A 22785-nucleotide genomic window follows, 5' to 3' on the forward strand; every position below is an offset into this window, starting at 1 on the left:
AGCAGCGGGGCTGCTCAGTGCGTAGCTGGGGAGCCCCCCGTTGCTCCGGGCAATGCCTCCTCAGCAATTCCCAGCAGCAACGCAGCGAGAGGACAAGCGACGCAGTAATTGTGAAGCGTGCCCGGCAATTTGTACCTGCCGCAGTTGCTCTCAAAGGGTTAGAGCTCACGTCATTGCCAAAGCCTGCAGCGGTCCTGACTGCTTCAAGCTACCAGGCAGGATAGGGATACAGTAAAGCACTGAGCAGCTTCAAGTGGTGCAATTTCATTCCGCATATGCGTCCTTTGGGTCCTGGGGTCTTTGCCCAAAGATTCTTCCACCTCTCAGTCAATTAAGAGAAGGTACAAAATACCAGAGAAATGGCATTTCCTAGCAATTGTGATGAACAAAGTATACAACCAGCTACTTTAAAAGCAGACTTTGAAATGCCACTGGCTTGCTTCGTTCTGAGCTCATTCCCAGGGAGAATGTCAGGTCGCATAACTCATTTGTTATCTTTACACAGAGGAGCTCAACGAAGCACCAGCCGTCGTAAAAATACTAACATTCCTTTTCATGGAAAACAAATATAAAAGAAAAATGCAGCATCTCTCTTAAAAAAAGCCAGTTAGCACTTCGAAGATCACCACATGGTCTGTAAATAGCAATGTCAATACACCGGGGAGCTGCACTCCTCTTTGTTTAACAACAGCCTGAGTTACTCAAATGGAGGTAGCAATGTTGCGGGCCTTCCCCGCGACATAAAACTACATCGTGCATTCATTTAGACACACTCTTTGCATTTTATTTCCCTTGATGGCTTAAAAAAATTTTAAGAATTGCAATAGCGTAAAAACAGCATTTCAATCTAGCCTTACCTAAAGCGCTGCTCTCCTCTGGGCAGCGTGCACCAAACACCATCTACTTTACATATACCATGAAGGGGAGCGTCAGGGAGAAAACTGCAGTAATTGAGGTCACATCATCCACGTTCGTGAAGAAACCCCCTCCCACAATTTTCCGTCATCCACGGACACTTGCAGGTATTTACAGCTAGGCATTTTAATTATATCTAAATATTTATCTCCAGAGTGGCTAAATTAGTAGGTATTTAATTCTAGTGATACAAACACCTGATGGTTGGGTGCTCTCATTTGCCTGCAAATGTGAAACACAAGCCACTGAATTAAATTACATGGCAAATGTCCACAGGTACCTCTGAGGTATCTGACATCCCACACAAAATCTGTGCTTCACATGCTTAAACAGCGCTCTCTCATGCTTTATAGGGAGGGAGGGAAGAAGGGAAAGAGTTGTGTTTTGTTTTGGTTTTTTTAAATCTCATTTGCAGTCGTACAGCTAAAGCTCGGAGATTAATAATAAAAGTGCATATGTGACAATGCAGAAACAAATGCTGTTCAATGTCAAATACAAAGCAAGATGCAAATTTATTTTTCTGTTAATTAACCAAGCTTTCATCTCCACTGCTCTGATCTGTAAATAAAGCGCACAAGCTAGTTTCAAACAAGTCTGGGAATTAAGCAAGCAAAACAAAACAAAAAAACCCCCTAAACCAAAATACCCCAACCCAACAGTCTCCTAGCACTGGTTAGCCAATTATGTTTGCCATTTTTTATTCAGAGGGACCTAAACAGATTAAAACAGGTTAAAAGCAACAGAACCCTGGTGCTGGCCTAAGGAGGACAGCCCTCCTCTGAATACCACCAGCCACCAGATGCTGCCAAACACTCCCAAGAGCCAAGGGGCATCCCTGAATATTCTGAGATACGAATGAGAAAGATGGACAGAAGGACGGATGGGAGGGACAGACAGAAGGGAGAGAAGAAAGCACAAATGACTGGTCCTCAACACTAAATAACATTACATTCTCCTGTAGTTATGCCTAGCCTCTAAGGATTTGCTTTCCAAGTTCTTTCTTGAAATTGTTCAGGTCCTTAACCGATCTCCTGGGGGGCGAATCGGAGAGGGACACACCACGATGGACTGAAAAGCCTTAAGCTAATTAAGCATGGCTGAGACATGCTTGATGAGATGGGAAAACCACAAAGCTTTTGAAAGGGTGAAAAATTTCCGACCATCTGGTAGTGGCGTTGCTGAGAGAAGAAAGAGGAAGGACAAAGGGGCAGCTCTCCGCGGCGAGGAGGTACAGGACTCCTTTAATTACTGGGTCACTGAGACCATTACCGCTCCAAATGCCTGTGAAAGCCCGCGGAACAAGCTTAGGAGGCTCAGCAAAAACAACAGCTCTTAGCAAGAAAAGCATCGGCAAGAAAGCGAATCGAAGCAGCTTTCCCCAAGATACATCCGCTAATTGGAAATGATAGGTAATAGACGGGGGCAGCGAGGCCCCCAGATCAGAACGAGACTTTTTCCGGTGACCTCTCTACCTCTCTCCTCCAACTGCTGTTCTCCAAGGCCCTGCAGATGGTGCTCTCTAAATTAATACCACCCCGCCAGCCAGAAGGAAGCTTCTGTTGTACTTGGCAATACAGGTGAACAGCCTGCATTTCGGTTTCAAAATGAATGTCCCAGGTGTTTCACCAATATGGCAAGCAGCTGATGTGCTCCAGCCTCTTCAGGCCTGGTTAAGGCTCATCTGTGTTTTCCCATCTCTAAGACCAGCTAGAGAAAATCACAGCATTCAGAGGGCAAACTTTGCACACCGGAGCAAAATCTGAGCTATCTTTGCTCTAAATGGCTTTGTCAGCCATGAGCTGCAAACTTGCCAGTGCGATCCAAATGAAGAGCCCTCCCCTGCCTTCTCCTCTCAAATGAGCTGGATACGGCTGCAGCTGACTACAGGTGCAGGCTAGCAAAGAGCAAGCTGGTTTCGACACCAGAAGCTGTGACCAAACCCCTGCCAAAAAGCAGCGCTACGCTAACTCTCGCTTCGGGATGCGAATACGTGCAGCTGATTTCCTTCCCTCCCACACACAGATTCTTCTCCAATTATTTCAGCTGTGTGCTGTGATCCAGTCAGATTCGCAAGCTGCACAAGAGCAAGCTATATCCATCCTTGGATGAGAGACCTCATTAAAAGAAGGAAGCAGTACCGGCGATCTAACGCATTGCACTGCGCTGCTGTCTCCAGGATCAGATATAAAATCCAGGTCTGGACTGTCTGTAGCTGTTAAATATCCCATAGCAGTCGTGATAACAACAAATGGCATGAACCCTATTCTTTGGCCAAATCTCAATGAGAATTTCTCTCCACTAGGCTCCCCTAGAACGTTCACTTGGAAAGAGCTCCTGTGTCTTAAACTATCACACTTTTAATTCAGTACTGTTAAACATTGGCTGCATTTAATGCCAGAGGGAACAGTTTCACAAGCAGATTCTGTGATCTCTGTATATATCAGTTTCTAAGATAACTTGGGTTCCTTTAGATAGGTATCAGATATATATGTATTTCTTATCATCTGCTTTTCATGCTCACACACTTCAAGAGCCAGCTGGATCTGCAAGCAGAGCTGCATCCAGAAAAATCTATTCCCCTCCACGTCCCACGTAATGCTGGAAGCAGGCAATATTAGAAATACTGTTTAAGGACTTTTCCTTTTTCTTTCTTTTCTTTTTTAAGCACACTTGCCCATGTTGCAGGGCCAGAAGATTCAAAACCAAGCTAAAAAAGCATCCAAACTTTTGGATTCTTACCTGAAAAACAGCTCTGCTCCAGCTGGCCCTCGATGCTGTGGGGGACTGCAGCACCGCCATCCAGTTACAGACTCATCTGGTGCGGACTGTGCAGTTCAAGACCCAGGTTTATATGTGCAAGCAGATTTGTGATGAGACAGGCGTTAAAAAAAAATGACAATTGTATAAAGTGACCACAATAGCTGTACTTAGTACACATGGGACAGTTATTTCTCTGCCTTCCAAAGTAGTAAGACAAACAAAACCACAGAGGATGCCAGTTTTGCCGCTCCAAGACCAGCGTGGGAGTTGTAAGCTACAGTCATGTAAGAGGAGCTATAAAATATTTGCTGTCCCAAGGAGGAGGCCCCGGAAAATGAGAGCAAAACTCTGGTCTCTTTTGGAGATCCAGCTTTGCAGACCAATGGAACCACCAGAGAGGAGCTCTTGATATCCAAGGGACTGGGTGTGCTGGTAGGGACCGCGCCAAGACACTGTGAATGTCCAAAGTGAAATAACAAGAGCCAGAGCCAGCAACTGAACTGAGACATGATTGCAGCAGCCATGAGCGTCCAAAGCCAAGTGAGGGAGAGGGACCATGCCAGTGCTTACCACTGCCCTCGTACCCCGCTGATCAGAGCACGATGGAAATAAATATGAGTTCGAGTCCCTCTCCATGCTGGAAGGGGTCAAATCCCTACCCTCATGTCCTAGACATCCCTGCAAAGCAGTTGTGAGGGAAAGCCCCTTCCATTCTTCCCATGCACATTGAGCTAACCACCACCACCACCACTTCATGACCTGTGGAGTCCTTTCAACACTCAGGAATAAGCAAAACAAAAGGCACTGTAGCTGCTGTATACTCAAAAGAGCAAGTCCTGCTCAGTTTTCCATCCTCTGTGGACCATCTGGGTCCTCAGCTGATGGAGGCGCCATGCTCGAGTACCGGCACCCAAGGGGGAGATCCTCAGACACTGCCCTGCTGACTACCTCCCCGTTTAGTCTGCGAGCTTTTCTGCTACTCATCCCTGTTGCCTGGACAGCTGGAAGAATCAGCCAATTTAATTTCCTTGAATCGAGCTGCTGGAGTTAGGTACTGATTTTTCAGCACAGTGACATCTTATTTTGAAGCACCTGAGGTATCTCCATTTGTGCTCATTTGACGCTTTTGTGCTACATTTCAGGCTGACAGATCATACAAACACATCCAGTGAATGTGTTTTAACCGATGAAACACCTTGTAACCACGATAGCATTTGGACACAAACTGGGAATCTCAATTTTTTCCAGCCACTGAGACAGTGACTTTGCCACCCTGACCCCCCTAACTATATACCATTGTTAGCTGTAACCAGGGGGCAATGGAGAAAAGATTATTGACTTTTTCCTCTTAGAATCCAGAACACAGTTTAACTGATTTTCTACCCAGGTAAGAATGGTATAAGCCTGTAAGTGACTGCTTATTTCCTCCACAGAGAAAATGCTGAATGCGTAAACATGCCATCTTTCAAGGGTTGTCAAGTAATGTAGGTATTGAGCGTTTTTTGACAGGATGCTGTAAATGGAATAAAGGCGGTTTTGGCCTCTGCGGTAGCTATGATTACTGGCAGAGCTATACCCTTCACACTAGCGATTGGCGAACGAACAAACAAACAAGGCTGCGCATCCACAAAGGGGAATAATAAGACAAAAGGCTTACACGTCCCAACATTTCAGGGTAAAGACCCTGCACCAGTGAAACAATAATGAAGGGTGTTTTGTGGTTGAAATTTGCCAGCTGCAGAAAGCAATGGATTTTAAAACTCACGACAGAAGTCACAAGTAAATTCTGAACCTGGGAGAAAAATCCTTAATAAACATTTGAGCAAAGAACGGTGTTAATCAGATATGGAACAACCACACTACGAGCATCCCAGCAAGTATACGGGTAAGTAAAAGACAATGTCATTCTGTGCTCTTCATATTTCTCTTGGATCTCTCAAACAAAATCAGATGTTTTTGCAGTTGCCTACACCTGCAACTCAAAGTGCATCGTCCAGAGTACCTGCTTTGCTGGACTGGTGTAATTGCAGCTATGAACACCAGCTGCTCCAGAAAAGGACTTCCAGAGCTCATGCAAGATCCCAAAAAGGAGATGCTGAACGTTTTGTTAAATGACGGGAAGTCCCAAAAAGCCACACTCCTGCACCAATATGTTGAGATACCACTACTACATGGTTAAGGTGCAGGTGCAGTCAGAGAGATATAGGAGGTGAGATAGTTGCTAGCTTCTTCCCTGGCAGATAATTCACAGTGAGACAGGGTCACTAGAGACAGGGTCAGCTTGGGCTGTTGGGCTAACACTATGGGCCAGGTATACTGGTGGTAACCTCACATGCTCATCTGGAGATCAAATGTGATGAAAGCCCACCAAGGAGAGGAAACTGTTCCAGATGACAAAATCTGCTTGAGAGAACACTCACCTGTCAACCGCATTAGGAAAAGATGAGGGGACAGAAAACTTGCTGCCAAAAAATTACGAGTAACAGGCAGAAAAAAGGAAGAGGAGATCCAGAGGTATGAGGAAAGGGTAATGCTTCAAAGACCTGAATGAGATTGGGTGGGATTTTTCCTGCTCAGGGTCTGCAGTAGTGAGAAGCAGATTTAATCTCAATCGGGGCCATGGCCTATCAAGGCAACCTCCACTTTACAAGTTGTAGGCACACCTTTCCCCTCCCTGGGTAATAGTCCCTCGTACAGCACTGGCCTTCCCCTCCAAGCACCAGGAGCAAGGGCACCTATGAAGGCACGGCGAACCTCCCCAGCAGAGCCAAGGCTGCGGGGATGCGCAGAGCAGAATCACACGGTGTGCCTCCTGACCCACCTGATAGCGTGCAGAGTGAGTAAAGGCCACCCTCCTCGGAGGAGAACAAAGTTAACTACTCGCACCATTGGGCACAACTACATCAATAAAGCTACTGACAGAGAAGCAACAACGTTGTTCCCCTGCTCCCCCAAAAGAACAAGCAAGGTAATCTTTTGATCCTGATCCTAGGACATATGCTGCTTTCTTTCAATTTGTTCCTGTTCTGCACTTGAAATAAAAGACAGTTCTCCCAATCATCCCCTCCACACTCCCACTGCTTGTGGGTTTTTCCACACTTAGTTATGACCATCTATCTATCTCATGAAAATCACTGGCTAGGTGCGGTTTCCTTCTCTGTTGCACTACGTGCATGCCCATTTGCGTTTCTGAAATAGGTATAAAATAGTGCAACAACCGGGGCAGCATGGTACATCCAAACTTAATGTAAAAGCACGGGGGAGCACAGAATTTCCAGTTCCAGAGCCAGCTCAGTTGGATCTGTGCGTATTCCATCATAAACAAACTTTATTAAAGGAGGTAGGATTCCAAAATTAATAAGTACGTAACAATATGAAGCCTCCTTTTGTAGCAGACAGGGCACAAGAACATAAAATTTGTCCAGGAGAGATCAAATTCTTTCCTTGTGTAGCTCCCCGCTCTCCATTGGTCTGCTGGACTTATTCTAAATTAAGACCGAAGTTCTTAGTGTTGCAAACAGGAGTTAAGCCCACTCTTCAAACAGACGCCTCTGTACCCATATAGTATATTTAAAAATGGAGCCATTTCTCTGGAGGTGCTAAAGCTAATTTCCAGATACACTGTTAACTATGATGCCATCTGTAACAGTGCAGTCCTTGGCCAGCGAGCCCTACTTTTTCAATATGTTACAGGAAAAAGTTTCTAAAATGTCAGTGTCTCTCCCATATTCCTTTCACTTGTTCCTTGGGTGTTATTTGAGATGATTTGGAAGAGATACGCATTTCGTTTTTATAAGGCACCGCTGCCTCTCTGGAGATCTGAGGTAAAACCAAAGCCTAGTAGGCTTGGACACCACGGCATGAAATATGGATTCCATTATCTTTCCAGTTTTCATATACTAAAATGGCATGTATCAGTATCTTCAAGCTCTTTAAGCCTTGTAAACTCACAAGTACAAAACATGTAACATCATGTAATACTATTATAAACATATGAGGACTTAGAATGACTTCATAGCATCTGCTTTTCAGTGGGATTTCATGCCTTTATATTTTTTGGCATTCCTACCATGGAAAATAAAAATGAAAATGGCACTTCAAAATATTCCATTAAAAATATCCAATTTCTCCCCCAGCTTCTCAGAGGATTTGATTTTTTTAAATTTCTTTTTATTTTCTGGATATGGAAGAGAGTTCTAAAAATTATTTTACTTGATTTAATGCCGAGTGTGTTTCAATTCCGTACTGTAACATGAGTTAATTAAACTAAACAAAAGCCGCATTGTCAACACCTTCAGCAAGAACAAAGAGATGATGTTTTTAAATGAAATAAAAATTGCCAATTCATAATGGTATTTCTATTCTGCTTACTGAAAATGAAATGAAGAAAGCAATCAAATACACACAATAAACCTTAAACACTATCATTGTTAAAGTATTCCCTTTTCTTGTTTCTTTTTTTCTTTCCTTTTGGCTTTTTGTCTTGTACCCTGCCATCAAGGCTGATAACATAAAGTGACTGTGACAGCAGGCAGAATGTTCAAGCTGAAAAATTCCTTACGTTTTCTACTTTTTTATTAGAAAAGCACACAGAAAAAAATATATTGTTTGTCATTGAAAGAGATGAAAAATAATTAAAACTTAAAACTGATCTTGCACCACCTATTCTTTACATACATTCAGGCTAGAATCTGATATATGGGGAATAATGAAAAGAAACAGATTCCTTCTGTGGCAGGGATTAAAAAAAAAAAAAAAAAAAAGATTCTTCCCCCCCCAGGAGACTGAAATCAATATCTGGAGCAGACTACTGAGAGTATAATAACCACCCCATCCTGCCAACGCACAGTGCTGCCGAGGCAGCACCCTTAGGGAAGGACTGCAGAGGGTCTGCATCCCATTTGCCACCTGAGAGCTGAGGAGGAACATCATTTTGGGCAGCACGTGCTGGCTGATGTGGTATGAATTCTGCACTGGCCCGTGCTTACAAAATGAACGAACCTCATTGCTTCCGTGGTCCTGCTGCTGCATACCACTGGTCATGACAGCCCGCAAGGGGACATGGACCAGCAAAGCTGGTCCGCATTAGTGACGCTTCCTCCTAACAATCTTGCTGATCCTTTGCCATCAGTGAAGCAATTGCTGAGAGCAGCTACCCTTTGCTGATGTAAGAGCCTGGAGACGTCCCAGTTCAGAACTGACAAAGTCACCACAAATATAACCATGGACACTGGGTGCAAAACACCCTCTCCTCTTCCTCAAGCTGCAACACCCAAGTGGAGCACAGAACGTGCTCACACAGAGGCACTCGCAGGCGGGTCAGCCTCACCAGCCTTCAGCTTTTAACAGAGCTACCCCAATTCCATATCTACGCAGGACATTTTAAGGGCACTTATGAAATTCCACGTGCCGTTTGTATACTTGCGGTCTCCCCTTCCAAAAGTAATCTTTTGCTAGGCTAAAAGGTTTCTTTTCCCTGCCTACAGTTATGGCCTTTGCTGCTTCCACAAGGCATAGAAATTATCTGGACATATGTTTCTGCCACAGCTACGAAGCCTTCAGATGAGCAAAGTGCTTTGCACAGACGATACAAATCAAACAAAAATAGACAAATATAAAACAATTGCTGTGACTCAAGAATAAAGATGTTAGATTTTTCCAAAAAGATCTTTCTCAAGTAGTATTTTATTTCTCTATAGCCGCAATGTCATACCAAAGAAAGTCATTATTTTGACATTATTTACGACTGTACCAATGCATGTAAAATCCTATGAATGCCTGAGACTGAAACTATAAAAAATTGAGAGCTCTTTTCCTCCAGGTTTTGGAATATTTAATTCTCTCCAAGATTATGCCATAAAATTATCTCTCTTGCTAAAGTATAGATGGGTAAATGACCAGAAAGTCTAGCTGTTTAACTGAAGAACAGACGAAATGATGGCTACAGAGTTCCATAGCTATTCACGTAATGAAGACTGTTGAGCAAAATTGGACTTAGCTAGAACAGAAATTAGACAGAATTCAAATTCACAGTAAACAGGCACTGACCAGAAGACTAGCAAAGGAAATCAGGGATACTGCAAATGATTTAAACTGTGAAACCTCCCCAAGCCTGCCATAACATTGCACGGCTCGTACACAAGAAAAGACGATTAATACAGTTCCCTAAACGTGGCATTCAAATAGGCTAAGATGTAACTGCACAGATATACCGATTGTAAGGGCTGTGTCCTGCTCTTAAACTAAATCCCTGGAAACTTTAATATCCTTTGTATAGGCATTAATTATGGCATGCTGCTCCTTGATTGTGCTTCAGAAACCACCTGCTTCCAGACTTGTCCAACAGAAAATAAATGTATCCTTTGCCCAAGGAGCATGCTACCCAACCACTCTAAATTTGTTTCTTGGGTGGACAGACATCCCATGTCAAGCTCAAATCATGTTCCAAACAGCACAAGGAGACAAAAGATTTTAGCCTGAATAGAGAAGAGAGCCAACAGAGAAATAACAGCTACTTCTGTTCATATTCCTGATAGAAATCCTATCCTCCAAAGAGTTAAGCAACTTCCAGAAATGATCAGTGAGGGAAATCATCATATCTAATGTTTTGACGAAGGGAGATTGAGAGAGGTGGGAAATAAGAAGATAGAAGGGAAAGCAGGTTCAGAGGAGGAAATGGCTACATATTCACACAAATAAACATGAGTGTTATTTCCGTGTGCTGCAAATCGCGCTGTGGAAAAACTGCGCTGATTAAAACTACAACTAAATGCTGAATGCGTGGTCATTACAACATGACAGGATTATTTCCAAGTCTACATATAAAGGGACTGCCGTGTACACTTACCTAGTCAGCAAATAGGTCAGTGATCACCACTTACTCTGCTTTTTAATAAAGGGATTTGAGAATATTCCCTAATCTTATAAGAAACCCAGATTTTCATTATTCTTTTGTGAACTAGAATGAGTGCATTATGGCAGCTGGAAAAAAATTAAAAAGGCATCTTAGTTTGTCTTTTTTCTTCAGTTGCTCCACAGTAATACATAACTTTAAAGTTACGGTAGGAAAAAAAGGGAATAAATTGGCACATGCTATATTTTATTACTGATTTTGGAAAAAGCAACAGCAGGTTTTTATGAAATGTACACAGTGCCTTACATTGTTAAATTCTTCAGAGGAATCTGGCTTGTTTCTTACTGCTGGCAATGGGAAACACTCATGAGACTGCCAAGACTTTGATTGTTCGTTCCTCTGGGCTCCCAGCGCCCCAGAACCTCAAAAGCGCCAGGATCTGCAACTCCTTGGTAATACACGCACTATGGCGTGACCCTGGAGCTGTGAAGCCAAATAAACTATACAGAAAGGACTCGCAAGCCCTAAAATCCCCCAAAACACATAGATGAGCTGGTAGTAGAATTTGCACAATTAGACTAGAAGCTTACTTATGGTTTTTCAGAAGTTTGTGAAAACTGAGACACATCTCAAAACTGGCAAGAAACAGTCATTTTTCCATGGAAAACCAGATCACTGAAAAATTTCCTAGCATGCTTCAAAGCCACAATCAGTAACTAAGCAGAAATCTAGCTTTAGGTTGGAAAAGGGACTTTGATCTTTGTTGGTCATTTAGTGGCTTCCACAGCTCCAGTGCTGGGGACAGCACAGGTCACAGATGACTCCCATTAATCTAATGGCTCCCTGTGAGAGGGAAAGAGGCAGCTATACGCTACCCTTTGCTCCAGGATGAGCTTGGTAACACACAAAAAAGCACCAGATATAGAACAGAAAGACCAGGTAGTTTGCAGTTCAGTAGTTGCTACGTTTGTCTAGGCACGTAGATCTAGCACAGGTCAAAACCACTTAATATCCGTGTATTTCTAATTAATGGGACTAGCCGTTCCATGTTAGCTTTTCTTCCATGTGTTCTTAGACAAAAAGATGCCATTACATCATCAAATGTCCTGTGGATGCTGCTGAAAACTATTTATTATTAAAATGAATCAGTTTATGAGGTAGCACGTGGGTTACATAAAATGACGTTACATTTTAAATCTCTCTTTTATGACAGGTAATCTCCATTAAGAGGAGTCTCTCTCTCTGGGGAATATATCTTATCAGCCTGAACTTCAGCTGGTTTTCTTTTTTTACCTCTCTTTGTCCAGACCCGCCTTGCTTTGTGGCGAACTTTCAAAACTCAGATGGTAGAGTATGTGCCCACCAGAACTGGAAGGAACATGAGCGCTGAGGGTGCTCTACATGTTCTTATACCCATAAGAATAAAACAAAGCAAGGGAAAGCCTTAATTTCCTTCCCTTCTCAAACCCCTGAAAAAGCACCCATTTATTTTCCCAAAGACAGCATGTTCGGAAGAAGCTAAACAGAGTATCTATGCAGTTACCCGAGTGCTGTTACCCTGCAGGGAGACTCAACACATCATCTCCTCTTATTACTGAACTGACCTAAAGCTCACTGAAATCAATGAGAGTCCTTCTGTGAACTTCAACGCGCTTTGGATTAGACAAATCTTGCACAGGAACAATACCTGAGCCCCCAGGTATTTTGGAAATATGTTTGGAAAGAACCTTTTACTTACTTAGTACTTGAACTTTTTCAAATCAGGGGCAGGAAAAGGAAAAGTGCTAAGAGCAACCCTTTTCTGATATTACCTTCTTTCCCTTACTGTTGCATATTTTAATAGTAGGTAGAACAGATGGTGAAATATAATCTCTCCACTGAGAACTAAATGACGGTGACTAGCTGTAGGGGACACTAAAGTATTAAAGAGAAGGAAACGTACAAATAATGAAAGTGCATTTTGTCCAACTTGCTTTTGATGAGGCATAAAATAAAATGTAAATAATTTCTACGAGGAGGAAATGAACATAACTACTTTGGTATTTGCAATCAGAGTGAGCTGGTATTATATAACCCGGATTTGCAACTGAGGTAGCGCAATATCATTTACCTGGATTTGAAGTAAGGATTATATCAATTCTATTTTCGCCATCAGTGATAAAGCACAAAACCGATACCATTAACATGACTGATAATAAAGCGATGTGATCAGTCTCAACTTGGATAGGCAATTAAAAAAAAAAAAAAAAAAAAGAGCAGAGGAAATGTTGTTTAGCTGTATATGAACAAAGGGGTTCTATTAACCGGGGTTTGCAGTGAAGAAAACTGTCAATGTTACTAACACAGGTTTGCAATTAAGTTGGTGTCAATGTGGCTGGGAAAAGGAGTTCATCAGGACAACACAGTATTGACCTGAATTTTCAATAAAAAAAATGTCTGTGTTTTAATTCAGAACTGTAAAATTCATCCATGTGCTCTACAAATGACCATATAATTATTAACTTGCAGTTACTTTGCAATTAGAGAATTCTTTACATAATATGTTATTTTTTTATATAACCATGTGCCTGTTACAAATGGTGAGCTGAATGTAAGGTTCCCAGAAGTGTTCGACACTTAAAATTAAACTTCAACATTTCTTTGCAAAAGCATTACTAAGGATTTAAATACTTTACTCCCCCCCAAAAAATTACTGCTTCAGGAAGACTCTGTCTTCCTCTGCCAAATATTGGTTTCTTTATTAGAATTATTAGTTTTAGTTAATTACTACTTAAATCTCTATTAATGACCTCACAAATAATTATCATACCCATTTATTGAAATACTCTCTAGGCTTCTAGCGAACGTGATCAAGAGGGTACTTAAATGGACATAAATTGGTTGTTTAATCAGCCTTATGCAAGTTAATGCAGAAAACCAACAATGAGAACGGTGTTTATTTAAAAGTCACGTTGGAAGCTGAGCGTGCACCTTTTTGCGCTTATTTTCCTATGTAAATCCAAGTCCAATACATCAAAACAACACTCAAGGGTAGGCAAAAAAGGATTTTTCTTAGGAAAAAAAAACAAACCAAAATGCTTTTATGTGCTCTTTCCATGTTTCCTCACAACAGAAAGGGAGAACATGAGCCCAGCTATACTCTCTGTCTCAATCTATTTTATAAGTAGCCTCACCTCCTTTGTCTTCTTTTCCTTCTTCCTCTTTTTCTTCTGCACTGTGAATCAAAGGCATCTCAACTTCTGTTGTGTCTTCTTGGTTCAACAATGGCTCTGAATAAATTTGATAAAAAGAAGATGAACAGTAAGGCTTTTCAGAAGGGACATAAAAGGATTAACATACACTAGAGAGATTACCATTAAAAACACTGGCAGAGGAAAAGGATCCTTTTCGCTGAGAGGACAGATACAAAAGCTGTCTCAGGGAAATCCAAGGGGCTGTAGTTGAGAGCAAGGCCTTGATCCTTCAAGATGCTGAGCTTTCTGGGATTTAGCACAAAACCCCCACGTGCCTAGCTCCAAGCACAGGCCTTCACCGGGACTCGTTGCAAGCCCGGAGACACACGTACTCGAGTGTTTTGCTGGACTGGGGACAGAGCACTCAGTGCTCTGAACGTACAAGGCTGAAGTGCTTGTCATCAGGAATAAGAAATGCAACGTTCGCTTCTTTCTCTAACAGTCACAGCCAGCTTTTATCACTGAGAATCCAGCTACTCCCCTGCTCAGGGCTGAATTTAGAGTTACCATAAGAAGATCTGGCTCCACAGATTTAGCTTTGTGGGTGTGGAGAAAGAAAGGGAACTTAAACACCACTGATAATATCTAACAAACAACTAGAGTTTTTGCCCGTTGATCTTGCTCTTTGGTTTCGCGGCACATGCAGTACCTTCTATTTCCATGCAGGAGCTTTGGGACTCTGCCCCAGTTTTCATCTCCTCCTCTGCAGGAACATCCTGTTGTCCTGTTAACATGGCAAATTGAAAATGACATCAGCATGAATGGCTGTGTGAAGGCAACGGCAAGTTCATCATGAACCTAACATATAGCATGGTATTTTTCAGTCAAGTACAGCTTTTTTTTTCTATTAAATGAACAATGTTGGACTTATTTTATATACGAAAATATCACTTAACAAACTCTAAACATTAAGTTTGTTAAATGGCTGGTCAAAACTGACCCTGCATCACTTTTTCTTCTTTCGTAGCTCAGCCTTGACACACTGTTTCTCATAGGAGCTGTTGCAAAGTGCTGGCACTTGGCAGTCAACTTAGCAGAAGGAATAGAATCAGCCCATAGGCTTTTAGAACAACGACGACAACCAAAAAAAAAAAAAAGAAAAAAGAAAAAAAGAGGATGAAAATAACAACAATGCTATGCATTTGAGATCGATATGGTTAAACCCACATATTTGGAGACAAGTGCCTTTTCCAGCGACACCTGAGATTACCGCACTACAGTTGGTTGGCACACAACCTCCACTAGCCGACAGCGTTTTCTTAAGGTGGCAGAGGTCAGGCTGAAAACCACTGGATGCTGAAACTGGAAGAACTGAGGTTTCCAACTGGTTCATTATCTCTGCCTTAAAGAATTTTGATACACAACTTTACCTTTGGCTTGATCTTGTTCACATCCCACAGGATGCACTGGGTCACTCTCCCGTGCGCCTTTGGAGCCTTTCAGGGAGTCTGAGGAAACAGCAAACAAACAGACAAACAAATCCTGCAGCAGTTTTCATGCTGGAAAAGTCTAGTAGTTCACTTCAGACACAAGCAGCCCTTAGGTGCTAGCTTCATATCTGGCATTCTGATACGCTGACAGATTTTCTATCTGTTTAAATCACAGACTTATATACTACAAAAGTATACTCATGGGTTTCAATTTTTCAAAATTATTTCAGAATCTGTACACTTACTGAGTAGTTTTTTGCCTGCAGTACAAAAACTCCTTAAACAAGGAGCTAGGAAAAAGGCACGCGTACAAATAATCAGCAGCAGCGCTACCAAGAATTTTATTTCTAATGAACGGAGGGGCACAAAGCTATGAGAAACAGCACGAACCACCTACTTGATAAATAAAGTGATGTCTTATTTATTTAGAACAACACTTTTTGTGGTTGGATTTCCACAAGCTTGACAAACATTAAGTCCTGTAAATCCCAGCGCAAATCCCAGCCTCATTTCTCTTGATGACAGGACTCCCAAGGTCATTGGTGTGGCAGACCATCAAAACGAACTGCCCCAAGCCATACCCTGAACCACCAGCACGGTGAGGCTTACGTTAGACAAGCTAGGTCCAATCGCTATGCTATCTGCAGTCGTCGTAAACATGGGGCATTATTTTGTTGTGTCAAATGACATTTTCTGACAACAGTCACTCCTTAGTTTTTGTGTGGTGATGGAGAAATGCATCGTTCCACCAGAGTCGGGAAATCACAGCAACGCAGCCACCCGTTTTAGCTCTGCTCATCTGCATAACACACAGCTTTCACTGGATAAAAAGCTCTCCTTGAGCCTTGTTAAAAAACACCGCTGATCTAACTGGACATTTCTGCAAACCACAGGGGTGAGTACACTTGAGGTCATAACAATGGTAACAGGTAATCAGTATTTGTGTTACAGAGTGGAACACTTTCTAAAATGCTGGTAGATGGAAAACTTAAGTAACAGTGCTGAAAGATCTATGGTGCCTGGTAATAAATTACGCTGTGACAGTGTTGTTACGGCTCCACTTCTGGATGGTCCCCCCCTTCTACAATATAGCAGTGTAAATCTGACAATATACCAAAGGATGCCCCTGTAAAACTCTGTTCCTGAAACTTGCCAAGAATAATCTCTGATGGATAAGTGAGAAAGCTGGGTTGTTAACATCTGATCCAAATTTAATAATCTGCAGAAAAGGTATGCACTGAAAGTGTGTGGCTTTAATTAACCGCAAATAATCCCCCAAGGCAAATATTTAATTACCTGCACAGCTTCCTACTTCTTTTGTGGCATGACAATAAGTTTTTAAATCCAAGTTTGAAAGCAGAATATCTCACTGATGAACAATTTGCTAAAATTTGCCCTTGCTGCACTTTTTTTCACCCTACTGTGGGCTTAAAACACTACTCACTACTATCAGCTGGACCACTGCGCTGGCCTTTTCCTACTAGGATGCCACATTGTGCTATGAGTTACTAGGGATTACCCTATCAGCCCAAATCAGAGCAAAAATAAATTAGAATTTCATCAAATTTCAAGTGTAATCAAAAAGCAAGTTGAAGGACCTGTTGGTATAAATGGGAATGGCACTAAAAATCTGTAGGGAATTTTTCAAGCAAACTTTAAACCCATTGAGTGAAATTCTGGCTTTGCTGAAGTTTTTGACAAAGCTTTCAGAATATCAGACAAGCCAAGATTTGCACCGCCTGGAGCCCCATACCCTAAATTAACATCAACTTTTTCTGTACGATTTAGTTGAATGCTTGTAAAAGGAACTGCACTGACAAAGCTGGAATCAGAAGTCCTCTGCCCTAAGCAGCGTGCAGCCAGGGCCCAAACACAGCCCTTCAAACAGCCAAAAGTGATGACAAAGTGCGATATTACCTGCTACGGATGGGAGAGCTGCCCGTGGCTCTGTCCCATCAGACCCTTAGAGCCATCTTATCCTACACCTATCGCACAGTACACCCAGACCTGTGCCTTTAACCTCAGTTCACAGGTGCCATCTTTTCTCCCACAGTGAGGAATGACTCCAATTTCATGCAAAAATCAGTCCCCAGCATCAGAAGAACAATTACGCGCCTCAGTCAGTAACGACAAATGGAGTTTAAGGAGCCTCGTGTTTGGCTGATGCACGTGCCCCGCTGCTGCTGCTGCTTGTCGCGGAGCGTCGCGGAGCTTGCGGCAAACTACAGCTATCACACAGTGCGGGGAGCGGTCGCTACCCCCACCTTTGGCACAGCTGGCAGTCTGACCCCGCAGCTGCGCTGAGCGCCAGCGCTCGGCACCACAGCTAGAGACCACCCATGCTATTTGGCACGTCTTCACGCATTCCCATAGCTGGCTCCCCACAGCTTATTCTCACCGGTTTGTAGCTTTGTGTTAATCTTCCATTTTGATGGTAAACAGTTTTCTAATTGTTCCAGGGATCAAGAAAGCAACTTCATTGCACAGAATTCCAAACTATCCCCGGCCATATACAATGATAATTTTGCACAAGGTATTTTTTATCAAGCGTGTTTCTGAAAAGAGCAGAACATGGACAGGAGTTACTGCCTCGCTGTAAGAGTGCATTGCTCTTATTTCAGCGGTAGAAATCAGACTTGGCATTAGTATGCAGATTCTGAGTTTCAAAATCTTTAAGGTCAAGACCATGTCAAAGATTTCTTCTTTTCAAATGCAAATATTAGAATAAATATTCAAAAACTTAGATTTACTCTCAGGATTAACAAGAATAAAATAAATCAAAGGAATAAACCCAGATTTATGAAGAAAATCTGAGCCAAGCAAGAGCAAAAATGTAAGACGAAATACGCCGGTCAACAAAAGCTCTTCACAAACTGGATATGAGGCAAGAGTGCCACCTCCATTTCAGCTGGCAAGTAGTGGTGGGAATCCCACAAATGCTGATGATATACTACGTTCTGCGTGCAAGTTTTCAGTACGGTAGCGGTATTTCTTGGGCTCAGTTGGTGCTCTGTGCTCGCCTAGCCCTTTAGAGCCTTACGTAACTGGGCATAAGCCAGTTTCATAGTCCTAAATGATTCCAGGGCCTATAAAAGCTGTGGCCACCCCCAAAGCCTTCATTCATCTCTAATTGGGTAGGGAACTAACTCTGATTTTTTACATGGCATAAAGCCATGTTAGTCTTCTCCTAACACAGCTACTTATCCGTTAAAGTCATATCGGAGAATCCAAGTCAGGATATTATTTCGCAGCACAGTATGCTTAGCTTTTTGATAACACATGCTGGGCACTATTTACCTTGGGTAACCACAAATTGGGACTGTAAGGGTTAACAATGCTCCAGGAAGGCCTGAAAATAATCAGTGTTTTTGATCCTACGCTGGAGCACAGTTCCTAATGTCATCACTGATCACGCATGAATGAACCAAACATGACATTTAATGACATAAATGAACCAAAGATAGGCCACTTATATCTAGTGCACATCAAGCACTGAAGTGCTCACTGAAGTCTAAGCATCCCTTAGCTCCTTCAAACCTGCTCTTACTTGGTGGCTGCAGCGACGGTGTCCATGTCAGGAGCGCTTGGCTCTGCACCCCTCCATTATATCGAAACAACAGTCTTGTGGGTCTGCGTGGTCAACCGCACCTGGGAATCGACCCCAACCTTTAACAACCCATGAAGAAAATATCTGGACTTTAAGCAAGCCCATCAGGAGACTCCCCAAGTACATTCACTGTTGCAATATATCAACTGTATGTTGAATTCAACTCCAAGAAAACCATGTGGCTTGCAATAAACTATCAATCCTACCCTTCCTGCCAATAATCAGACACTATTTTGTCTAAATACTGCATAAACCCCCATGCTTTTCCATGCCATTCATTTTTTTTTTTTTGACTGTGTGAAGCAACGCTGCTCACACAAAATTTTGCAAATGCTAAGGAAGAGGAGAAATGGTAAGATCTGAATGTTAAGTGGTTTTAATGATCTTTTAAAATTCACTTCCCCAGCTACTCTCTGTATGGCTTATTTACTGAGTCATTTCTAATGTGCAACACACCTGGGTCCTGCACACAGCATAGATAAATCACCATGTTTTAGGGAGCTGTAAGAAGATTAAAGAGGGAAAAAGCTGGTCATTATGAAAGAAACAGGTTCAGTGCATTTTATTTTTTAAGCATGATACTGTGAAAAATGACTGGAATATTTCCAGAGTGAAAGAAATCAAGCAGGCGTCTAAAATTACAGGTAATGGTGTGCACGGAGGCTGCCACATGATTAGGGTATTCTTTTGCCTCATAAACCGAGGAAAATGTGTTAAAATGAAGTACTATAAAATGGTGATTTATGAGAAGTTAGGGAGATATTCTTGAGCTTTGACTTTAAAATGTTATTTTTATATCCACCAAGATTTCATTTTAATCTATCTTTATGACAGATTAGATTTATTGGAGCCCAAGTTTATACGGCTTGGTAAAACAGACCTTTTTAGGTGCAACAACCTGTAGAGATATTTCTGCAAGTGTTCGGGTAATAGAGCAGGTAGTTCATCTCAGCAGGTGGGGTCCACAGGGTAATTCTCCCACCCACTTGTGCTTTGAGCAGACAGAAGGGCATCTCCTCTAACCTCACCTTCTGTCCACAAGAGAAACTTCAGGCGCAGCTGGTACGATAACAGCGGGCATCCTGCTGCTGCCATAAGGGGCAGGACCTGTTGTACAGGGCTCTGGGAAAGCAAAAAAGATGAGAAAAACCTGGCCGCCGCGGTTAAAACCCTTCCTGGGAGAAGATGCCGCACAGCTGAAGGTTAAGGTTTGAGGGGGGGAGACGGAAGGAGTAGGCGCTCGCATCGGACTGATGGGAGCGCAGCTGGATGGCACCAGGTCAGCTAATATTTAAAAGTAAGTAGGATCTAAATAAACCAGTTAAGTAGATTAGCGTTAGCTGTTGCGTCTGCCTGTACTGGCAAAGGGTAGAGCAGAAATACCTCGAGTAATTTATGGGCTGGACCCCGCCTGGATGTGCAACGCTACAGATAAGTCAGATTAAAAGGAAAAGTGAATAACCTGCATTATGTACAGCTCAAAGTGACCATTATGGAGGGTGTTAGGAGAATAAGCACTTGGTTGGATGGTGATGTTTACGTACCTGGTTTAAAAAAAACCCCAAACCACAACATTTAGCTTGTGTTAGCCAATTTGCTTTCATAGAAATCCTTCTAACCAAGGGAGAGAAAAATGTTATCACTGCAGCTGGCATGCAGAGCCACAGCTACCGTTGGGGGTGTTGAAACTCTTCCATTAAAAAGGTTCTTTTTCAGTTACCTATAATTGAAAATTTTCAGGCTGAAATTTTCCGGGTCTAATCATAGCCCAAGGGTGAAGTAAAACCATTTCATTGGTAGCTGCTGAGCACTCAGCACTCCTGAAAATCAGGTCATTCATTTAGATGTCTTAATATATACTTAAGAGCTGATTTTAAACACCTCTTTTTGAACATATTGGCCTTTCAGTCAATCTTTTTCACCCACTTATCAATGTCTAATTTGCGTCGATTTGCACAGCTCCCCTGCATTTGAAATGTTCTATCTTTCAGTTTATCCCTTCTCAATCACTTACGTCTTTAGGATATCGAGATTTTTTCCATGGCGAGAACTACAGCTGGCCAAACACGAATTTTATATCCATTATGTTTTACAGGCAGGATACTTACAGGCTTCTGGGTTGCACAAAGTGAGTTTTTAGGGCTAACCCCTAGCCAAGGCATATACCTAATTCTGTTTCTGACAACATAAGCCCTCCAGCTGACTGAGTCTGCCTCCAGTTCAGAGAAGGTAGAAAAATAGTGACTTGCTTTAAATCGCACTCCCACAGGAGCACAGATTTTGGTGAACACCTGGAAATAATTAATTGCTACTTTATTTTTAAAATTAATTAGCATGTTATTTAATTTAGTTGACCTTCAAATGAAAATTCAGTTCTTATTAAGTGCTAATGAATTAAAATCAGCGTATTGTGCACAGAAACTTTGCCATGATTGCATAACGGGGAGTTCATTCTTCACCTGTACTCAATCCAGTTCCTTTTTTCATTTTTCTACCAGAAAGCCCTATCATTAAATCAGGTTAAATAGTAATTGGTAGGACAGGTTACTGAGATGAAGATGCAGAACACTCTCACACACGCACACACATACTCTTCTTTAAAAAAAAATAATCAAAGGTTCAACCCAATCCACAGCTATATACAGTATGGTCATTTTAAAATGAGTTTGTCGTCCCAGCTCAATCTTGTATGGACAGGCACACTAGACTGAATGCAGCCTGTCTGATACGTGTTTTATCTGCTGCATAAACATTAATGACTTTAATCACTTTGTTCTGCCCTTACACTTCATAAAGAGAAGCATCTCTAACTTGAAATACGCTGCGTATAAAGGATCTACTTCCATATGCACAGTAATGAAGCGCAACGAAGGTGCTGCCTAGAGAGATGTCAGCTCTCCCCCCAAGAGCTAATAGTTATGCATGCAAGTTTTCAAGGGTAAAATTGCAACATTTCTTTGTGGTATTTCCAGACAGTGGAAATAGAAACTTGGCACAGACTGGAATAAGAGGATACCTCCACAGCATAACATCAAATATCTTGATATTCTTGGAATATGACTGTTCCACTGGGTTTTGTTTTGTTTTCTTTTTTTTTATTTTCCCTTCGCTGAGGACAGACAGAGCACTCAAATTCAGACTGCTCAAAGGCCACGTGAAAACTAGGCCCATGTGGACTTTTTTTCTGGACAGCGTCTCTTCTATTGTGAATAACAGAAGAGATATACTTTCACATTATTATGAGACTTCTGATATCGCAGCAGGTTTTCATTTTACTTGGAGCCCCTCAAAAACATGATTCCTGCACTGTTCCACACACTTATCACAAAACACCCCCTTTCAAGTACCCATCCTTCCCCTTTTCCTTTAAAAAAACCTGATAAAGATGACTCAGGTAAGACAAAAATACTAGAACTTCATGGTAGCAGAGATGCAAGTGCTCCGTTTTGAATATCACCACGTTTTAGAGCAATAACTAACTATTTCAATGTGCTTGCTATATTCTAATCCAGAAATATGAGAAAAAAATAAGCAGAAAAACTACTAGTCAACTCTAACTGGAGTCAAAATACTTGTTTTGGTGCACTCACCAGAACTGACATTTCAAAGACTTCTGTACTTCCATAGTAGGCTTGGAAACCTCCTATTCCGAGTGGTTTAAACCATGCATTTTGAGAACATGTAGCCTAGACTTATTTGCTACAAATCTCCCTTCACCGTAATTAGGTGGAAGGACTGGGAACACATAATTTCTTTAAATGCTTTACATCCAGTTCATTTAGCTGAAGATAAACTACAGAAAAGAGTATGTTTCAGAACCTGGCAGGTTTTAGCTGTGTTAACTTCGTGGGCAAACAATTTGAAGGCTGAAAATTATTTTGGGAGGAGCAGGTGTTTTCAGAAATGCCAGGATTTTGTAAAAGTGCCATTTCCAAGTGGTGGCAAGTTTTTTGTAACACTAGTATTCATTTTAAAACAACTCAAAAA

At 42.0% G+C, this 22785-nt stretch overlaps 1 protein-coding gene across 1 annotated transcript in view; it reads right to left on the minus strand.

The window, feature by feature from the left end:
- Positions 1-22785, minus strand: part of MACROD2 (mono-ADP ribosylhydrolase 2) — an 889996-nt gene that overhangs the window by 23970 nt on the left and 843241 nt on the right. Inside the window, exons 15-17 of the mRNA XM_075749758.1 lie at positions 15132-15209; positions 14411-14485; positions 13702-13797 (exon numbers count right to left, since the gene is read on the minus strand). Coding sequence (XP_075605873.1) covers positions 13702-13797; positions 14411-14485; positions 15132-15209 — 249 coding nt within the window. The remainder of the gene's footprint in view (positions 1-13701; positions 13798-14410; positions 14486-15131; positions 15210-22785) is intronic.

This window comes from Balearica regulorum, chromosome 3, assembly GCF_011004875.1.
Source record: "Balearica regulorum gibbericeps isolate bBalReg1 chromosome 3, bBalReg1.pri, whole genome shotgun sequence".
NCBI classification, from domain to species: domain Eukaryota; kingdom Metazoa; phylum Chordata; class Aves; order Gruiformes; family Gruidae; genus Balearica; species Balearica regulorum.